General features: G+C 38.5%; 1 protein-coding gene across 2 annotated transcripts; it reads left to right on the plus strand.

The window, feature by feature from the left end:
• Window positions 1-3,206: 3,206 nt before the first annotated feature.
• Window positions 3,207-8,495, plus strand: si:cabz01071909.2 (gastrula zinc finger protein XlCGF8.2DB). 2 transcript variants are annotated; one of them, XM_056455338.1, is made up of 3 exons: window positions 3,207-3,256; window positions 3,784-3,914; window positions 6,707-8,495. In XM_056455338.1, exons 2-3 carry the CDS (start codon window positions 3,891-3,893, stop codon window positions 7,577-7,579), a joined length of 897 nt encoding a protein of 298 aa, XP_056311313.1. In that variant the 5' UTR covers window positions 3,207-3,256; window positions 3,784-3,890; the 3' UTR covers window positions 7,580-8,495. The 2 variants fall into 2 exon arrangements, with proteins under 2 accessions (XP_056311313.1, XP_056311312.1); XM_056455337.1 differs by having other exon boundaries at window positions 6,720-8,495.
• The last annotated feature ends 504 nt before the right edge of the window (window positions 8,496-8,999 follow it).

Consider the following 8,999-nt stretch of genomic DNA (forward strand, 5'->3'; position numbering starts at 1 on the left):
CAATTTGACACGCGAATGAAGCAAATTTGACCTGTGAATGAAGCAAATTTGACGCGCGAATGAAGCAAATTAGACGTGCGAATGAAGCGAATTTGAAGCACGTATAAAGCCAATTTGACACGCGAATGAAGCAAATTTGACCTGTGAATGAAGCAAATTTGACGCACGTATAAAGCAAATTTGACACACGAATGAATCAAATTTGATGTGAAAATTAAGCAAATTTGACGCACGAATAAAGCGAATTTGACACACGAATGAATCAAATTTGATGTGAAAATTAAGCAAATTTGACGCACGAATAAAGCAAATTTGACGTGTGAATGAAGCAAATTTGACGCACGAATAAAGCAAATTAGACGTGTGAATGAAGCAAATTTGACGCGCGAAGGAAGCAAATTTGACGCACAAATAAAGCGAATTTGATACACAAATGAATCAAATTTGATGTGAAAATTAAGCAAATTTGATGCGCGAATAAAGCAAATTTGACGCACGAATAAAGCAAATTTGACACACGAATGAATCAAATTTGATGTGAAAATTAAGCTAATTTGATGCGCGAATAAAGCAAATTTGACGTGTGAATGAAGCAACTTTGACGCGGGAATAAAGCGAATTTGACACACGAATGAATCAAATTTGATGTGAAAATTAAGCAAATTTGACGTGTGAATGAAGCAAATTTGACGCACGAATAAAGCAAATTTGACGTGTGAATGAAGCAAATTTGACGCACGAATGAAGCAAATTAGACGTGTGAATGAAGCAAATTTGATGTGAAAATTAAGCAAATTTGACGTGTGAATGAAGCAAATTTGACGCACGAATAAAGCAAATTTGACGTGTGAATGAAGCAAATTTGACGCACGAATAAAGCAAATTTGACGTGTGAATGAAGCAAATTTGACGCACGAATAAAGCAAATTTGACGTGTGAATGAAGCAAATTTGACTCGCGAATGAAGCAAATTAGACGTGCGAATGAAGCAAATTAGACGTGCGAACGAAGCGAATTTGAGGCGCGAATAAAGCGAATTTGACACACGAATGAAGCAAATTTGACACACGAATGAAGCAAATTTGATGTGAAAATTAAGCAAATTTGATGCGCGAATAAAGCAAATTTGACGTGTGAATGAAGCAACTTTGACGCGGGAATAAAGCGAATTTGACACACGAATGAATCAAATTTGATGTGAAAATTAAGCAAATTTGATGCGCGAATAAAGCAAATTTGACGCACGAATAAAGCAAATTTGACGTGTGAATGAAGCAAATTTGACTCGCGAATGAAGCAAATTAGACGTGCGAATGAAGCAAATTAGACGTGCGAACGAAGCGAATTTGAGGCGCGAATAAAGCGAATTTGACACACGAATGAAGCAAATTTGATGTGCAAATTTGTTGCACGGATAAAGCTAATTTGCGCGTGAATAAAGCTAATTTAACGCATTAAGCAAAATTGACGCGCGATTTAATAATGATTAAAAACGAGCTGATTCACACCAAATGCGCCTTTGCTTCTAAAAACACAAGATGCGTCACTTAAAATGGGTTTTAAAAAAGTGCAGTGTGAGGTCAACATGATGCGATATTATGTACATGATGTAATAACGACCATAACAGACCCATTAGTGACAGAAAAAACGTATGTTATGATAAGCACTTGAAGATACATCATATTACCCAGGATATCTGGACACAGCCACAACGAGCGCCTCCGCCATGATATGACGGTAAATAAAACAGTTGTCATGTCAACTTTCTACTATAATCTGAAGCTAATGATAGTCCCGCCTCCAAGCTCTTCTGATTGGTCCACTGCTTTCATACCCGACAGTTATGAGCTGTGCGCAGTAAGCTAAAAATCTTTCCACTTGATACGGCGTCTAAACAACGTATTGCACACATGTGCAGTGCTTCAAAAGACATGAGACGCAAGCATAACAGTCAAATAGATCTGTCAGGCATGCGTTTACATTGAAAAACAACAGAAAAGGATCAAGTTGGAAAGGAAAAATGCATTCAGTGTGAACTGCCCATTAGAAAATATGAAATAAAAACACTGACTTTTATTAAGTTTGCCTAAAAAGTGTAGGTTTAGTGGTCATAAACCCGATCGACTTTCTTTTTATGTTGAACACTAATGAAGATACTTCAAAGAATGTTGGAAACCAGTAACTCTTGACTCAGATCAACCTGTTGCTGGCTGTACAGTGTATTTTCTGGCTAGCATTATAAGGGACATAAATACATGTCAAATGAGTGAGATGTGGTAAAGTACAATGTAGGGGTGCTGTCGGGCTTCATTAATGAAAGACTGACCCAAAGACTCTTTAAAAATTAAAAACCAACCTGTTTGCTCTTCAGGATCTTCTTGTATGACGCTGAATGATTCTTCAACCATCAAGTCTTCACTCTCCTCCTTAATTAACGCCATCTTTTCAGCAGGTGTTTCCCTCTGCGTTTAAAATGAGAGTAATTAAAACTAGAGCTTGAAATGAAAACTATTCTCTCAGAAAAATTGCATTGGGCAGCCTGTGATTAATATTTGTATTTAAATTATGGATTACATTTCACAAGTTTCAATCTGTTAGTACAAGAAGAAGAAAAAAATAGGTCACTACGGTTAACATTAGATAACAGATAGTTTAAAATTAAGTGTATACATGAGGCTATGTATATATTATACACATTTATGTTTTAAATTATATAAAACAATACATTTATAGAGAAAAGTATATATTTTTGCTACATAAAGCATTTACATGTTCATATTTTTCAACCATACACAGAAACAAACCTCAGCCGAAGATTTAAAAGCATTTTCAGCCACCTAGACGACAATGTTCGAGTAAACGAGCAGCCAAATAAACAGTGGGTGTTGTTTTACACACAAAAGTAGCGTTAATTTACGCTAGCTTGCGTATTAAAGCGTAGCAGTTGATAATAATTCATTTCTATTTCACATTTAATGAAAAAAATGATAAAGTTTTGAAAAGACTAAGACGCTTCAAACCTTCAAGAAACAAAACAAACCTTTAACCGAATCCAAACCGATCCTGGAGCGCTGCTTAATGGCGTCATACAGTCTGACCAAAATAAAAGTCCTTTCTGAAAAGTCACTAAAACACACCACCATAGCTTTAAATATAAGGGATTTCGATCAGGTGGCGAAAGTACAGACTTTTATTTTAGTCTGGTAGCGTGGAGTCATGGAGCAGCGTCGCACATTTGTTGTGTTTCGGCTGAAGGTTGGTGTTTTTAGCTTTAGGAACACTCGTGTTTTTTTTATAATGTCAAGATTATTGTTTCGATCCTTGTGTCGTGAATCAGAGTAACTTATTCTGTCCCTGACAAGTAGTCATAGGAGAAACTGAGCTTCTAGATACTTTTAATAAATTGAATAAATGTGACACCACAATAAGTGCCTGTTTTATTAATCCAGACATATTAAATGGAAATAAACACAATGAATTAAAAAAAAACTTTACTATGATTTATGGTTTGGTGGGATTAGACAAGCTGAAATGCATCAATTTTAATATCTGGAATCTGAGGCTCTTAAAAAATACAAAATACTGAGAAAATTGCCTTTAAATCTGTCTAAATACAGTGCTTAGCATTAGAAATGCATATTTTCTAATCTAAATTTTAGAATTTTTATATATTTATATATATTTATATATTTACCTTTACTTAATATTCCAAAAAAAATTGCCATAAAATAAAAAAATCAATCATTTTAAGTCATACAAAGTATTTTTCTCGTCATATACAGGACATTTTCTAGAAGCTGTTGCTATCCATGTGATATTGTTATGAAGATGTCGTTAATTAAAGAAGAGGGAGAGGACAAGAGGATTGAAGAAACATTGCGTGGGAAACATGAAGATACTGAGACACCAACAGGTTGGTTTTCATGATCAAAAAGCTCAACTCTGTCATTTGTTTCCAAAATTTCCACTACAGAAGAAGCCTAAATATTGAAAAGCCTAAATATTTCTAATATTGAATAAACACCATCAGACTTTTATCATTAATCATATATTAAATCATAATAGTTTTAAGTAAGTATAACTCTACGGCTAATATAAACCATAAATGTTTATTCAAGAATCAATTCAACCAAAAGTAAGTGGATCAGTTGAGCTTCACCATTTTTTAACCCATTTAGTCGATCCCCGGGAGTGGCAGCAGCACTTTTAGCTTAGCTTAGCATAGATTGTTGAAGCAGATTAGACCAGCATTTCAATCCCGGTCCTCGTACCCCACCGCAGTGCATATTTTGCATGTCTCTCTTATTTAAACACCTGATTTAAATGGCCAGCTCGTAAGAAGAGCTCCATGTATGAACTCTGTTCTGATCGACATGATCCCTACACAGTGTTTATTGCTCCTTACTCACTTCTCTTTCATTACTCTCTACCTGAACGTAAGAAATCTTTATTTTACTTCAGGAAGTTCATTCACAGACATGCACAACAGCACTGCCTGCAGAGTGTGACATAAGATACCTCCGTAAGTAAATACAATTAAAATTTACATATTACACACTAAAATGCCACTTGAATGAAACATATCCCTGCTGAAAAATCCAGCTTAAACCAGCCTAAACTGGTTGGCTGGTTTTAGCTGGTTGACCAGCCTGGTTTTAGAGGGGTTTGGGCCATTTCCAGGCTGGTTTCCAGCCATTTCCACCCTGGTCTTAGCTGGTCAGGCTGGAAAATGACCAGCTAAAACCAGCTTTACCAGCCTGGTTTAAGCTGGACATAGCTGGTTTTGGCTGGGCTCCCAGCCTGGCTAGGCTGGTCAAGCTGGTTTTAGCTAGTCATTTTCCAGCCTGACCAGCCTGGAAATGGCCAAAACCCCTCTAAAACCAGCTAACCAGCCTAGGCTGGTTTAAGCAGATTTTTTTTAAGTAGGGATATGCTTCCTTCAGACTGAAATAATGATGGAATATTCTGTGGAGTCCACTTTACAGGGCACTTGCTGTCAAATTAGAACAAATGACTTTGAAAGTAAAAAGAGAAATTAAATGCGCAGAGTTGTGGTGTGCAAGGACCGGAATTGAAAAACACTGGATTAGACCATTAGCATCTCGCTTAAGAATGACCAAAGAGTTTGGATATTTTTCCTATTTAAATCTTGACTGTAAAGCGCATGAAAATAGTTGTTTCTCATGAATGTCTTCATGGGTACAAGATTAGCTTAGATAGATTAGCTTAGATAGATTAGACTATACAAGAAGTGCCGTGTAATATCATTGTGCCACCTGCAGTCATGATAAAGTTCCTTTGATTAATATGTCAAAATGAGAGTATAGTACTTGGCCATGTTAGTCTAGAAAATTGCAACTTGTCATTAGTTAGTCATGGCACATGATGTAACTACGGAAGAGTCGAGCTTTAAGTGAAGTTTTATAAACTAGTTTCGAGAGGAGCGCGTGATATGATTGATCGCGGCTGGTCTCTCATCCGTAATCCGCAATAGTCAGATTGATCCAAGCCTTCAATTAATGGACCGATTTCACCCAACTGCCTTTTCTTTGTTTTGGAAGAATCCCCCCTTCCACCCCATCTCCTCCTTTTCCTCTTTTACCAGGGGGAGCTTTCGAGACTTACATGATCTCGGACCCCCTTACATGCTTATTAACCAGGCGTTAATATACCATCGTGGCACTGTCTGTAAACCCATATAACCACATTAGAAGAATTTAGCAAAGGCAACACTGGAATGTAGACCCAAATCTGAGCCAGATTGGCAGAGAACCAAGAATATACCTGAGCTAGAAGGACAGAGAGCCAATGATATAACAGATAATTGTCACAGGACCATATATGTGTGAAATGTATGCAGAGTTAAAATGAGAACACCTAGAGGTGGGGGGAGGGAGACCGTATAAAAGGTACCCAGAACACAAGACACTTCAGAATTGTCCAGGAGAGACTTCTTGGCTTTATTATGCTTTAATAATGTCTATTTTCTGGTATCCAAAACCTCCAGTCTGATAGTGTTTAATTTATGGAAAGGCCGGGTAACTACAACATATGCCAAGCCTGCTAATAGCATCAAGCAATATCTAAGTGTGAACTCTTGAAATAGGAAAATTTCTAAACTTTTTGGTCATTTTTGAGCGAGATGCTAATGGTCTAATCCAATTCTCTTATCTATGCTAAGCTAAGCTAAAAGTGCTCCCGCTAGACTCTGAGATCGGCTGAATGGATTATAGCGCAGGTCCAAAGACATGCGCTATAGGTGAATTGGATGAACTAAATTGGCTGTAGTGTATAAGCGTGTGTGTGAATGTGAGAGTGTATAGGTGTTTCCCAGTACTGGGTTGCGCCTGGTAGAGCATCCGCTGCATGAATAGAAATAGTTGGCGGTTCATTCTGCTTAGGCGATCCCTGATAAATTAGGGACTAAGCCAAGCATGGGCAAACTTGATCCTCGAGGGCCGGTGTCCCTGCAGAGTTTTGCTCCAACACTAATCAAACACACCTGAACACCCTAATTAGTGTCTTTAAGATCACTAGAAAGCTACAAGCAGGTGTGTTTGATTATGGTTGGAGCAAAACTATGCAGGGACACCGGCCCTCCAGGATCGAGTTTGCCCATCCCTGGACTAAGCCAAAGGAAATCGAATGAAGGAATCAAGTTGTACGATATTTTGATGTCTGTTGTTTTGTGCCATTTAACTTTAGTGTTTTGCTGTAGATCTGATGCTGTTGAATAAGGACAGTGGAGTTCTGAAGGAAACTGAAGAGAATGATCAGCATCTAAAGACGTTTAATGAAGTTCACATAATGATTCGCACTGAAGAGAGTCCCTTCGTCTGCCAACAGTGTGGAAACAAGTTCACTCAGAAAGGAAGTCTTAACAGACACCTGAGAGTTCACACTGGAGAGAAACCCTACACCTGCCCGGAGTGTGGAAAGAGTTTTGCTCAACACGGAAACCTCGAAGTCCACATGGGCGTCCACAGCGAAGAAAAGCCGTACAGCTGCCAACAGTGCGGAAAGAGCTTCAACCGGAAGGGAAACCTTAATTCCCACATGAGAACTCACAGCGGAGAGAGCGTCTTCACCTGCCAACAGTGCGGACTAACTTTCACTTTAAGAGAAAGCCTCAGCAGACACATGAGAATTCACACCGGAGAGAAGCCCTTGTCATGCCTACACTGTGGAAAGAGCTTCGATCGACACGAAAACCTTCAAGCCCACATGAGAAATCACACAGAAGAGAAACCCTACTCGTGCTCTCAATGTGGAAAGAGCTTCAGTCAGAAAGGACACTTTAAAGACCACATGAGGATCCATTCTGGAGAGCAACTCTACACGTGTCCTCAGTGTCAGCGGGTCTTCAGTCAAAGGGGACACTTTGAAGACCACATAAGGATTCACACCGGAGAGAAGCCGTTCACGTGTCCACACTGCGGAAGACGTTTCAACCGAAGAGGAATCCTCAATAGACACATGAGGACTCACACTGGAGAGGAGCCGTTCATATGCGGCCACTGTGGGAAGAGCTTCAGATATAAAGTGACCCTCAAGTACCACATGAGGACTCACACATAAGAGAACTGATTCTGTGTCTTCATTGTCCAAAGAGTTTTATATAATACCTTAATATAGACCAAGGGTGCCCAATCTCAGTTCTGAAGGGCCGGTGTCCTACATATTATAGTTCCAACCACAGCTGAACCTGCTAATCGAGCTCTTTCTAGGTATACTAAAAACTTCCAGGTAGGTGTGCTGAAGCAAGTTGGAGCTAAACGATGCAGGACACCGGCCTTCTAGGACAGAGTTTGGCCATTCCTGATATAGACAGTTTCAGTGTGTTGGGGTCATTGGCCCATGAACATTTCCTGCTTGTTCTTAAACTGTTTCATAACTGTGACAAGTGGATTCAATCATAACCTGATATTAAATCAGCTATTATAACATTATCAATATGTGAACCTTTCAGGATTCTCAGAAGTTATATGGAAATTGCAAAACAGGAAATGCATTAGGGCCATTGTAATTGCTTACATCCCTCAAAATGGTCTAGAACTGAATATTACATTATAACGATGCATCAAGACAAGGGCTTACGTGTCATTATTGTGGAAAATGTTGCAGATACAAAGCAAGCCTTGAAGTTCACATAAGTCTACAAGATTTATATTTACCTTTTGGTGAAAAATAAATGCGGTGAAAGATTTGTAAAAGCATCTGATGTTAAGGTGTTTGTTCCAGTCTTCAGTTCAGCACTCCACTCACATAAATTCTGCTTAATTTAAGAAGACATTGAAACAATTGATTGCTTTAAAGGATGTAGCTTTAAGACTCGTGACACCAGGACGAAGTTTGATTGCGCTTACTGTTAGCATTTTTTGACATGTGTTTTGGCATGCCAAGTGGTTTTCATTGGCGATGAGCAGATTGAAGGTGCAAAATCACTCTTTGACATTGGATGGTGCTTAATGAAAATTAAACTAAATTAAATTCAGGATTGAATCTTATTTGATCCGTAAGAACTCGCTCTTCTTGACATTTGCTGTAGTCGCTGTGGCATTTATTATACAGCTTTTTGTGTTCAGACAATATAAAACTGTGTCCTAACTACATGTGAAACAATGCCACAACATGCGATAAAAGGTATCTTTTCCATGTTAAAAGGAGTTTTTTGTTCTATAACCATCTGTGACGGCGACTTGTGAAATTTCTATTTTAGAAATGCTCTCCATTTCCTCGATGTTGCAGCAGACCAACAGCATATACTACTATTAAAGATCACCTCAGGTACTGATTATGGGCTTTATGCAGTGTTAAATGCTACAATGTGAGTTTGAATATCATTTTACATGACATTTATTGCCATACTACTAAAAGCAGCAGCAGATAGTTCACCTCAGATCTTAAAGGGTCATGAAACCCCCCTCTTTCAGTTAAAATTTTTTCAAAAACTGCTTCAAGATGGGCATGGAGCACCGTGAGCAGAGGCAGGAGTGGG

This window comes from Danio aesculapii, chromosome 4 (genome assembly GCF_903798145.1).
Source record: "Danio aesculapii chromosome 4, fDanAes4.1, whole genome shotgun sequence".
Lineage (NCBI taxonomy): Eukaryota > Metazoa > Chordata > Actinopteri > Cypriniformes > Danionidae > Danio > Danio aesculapii.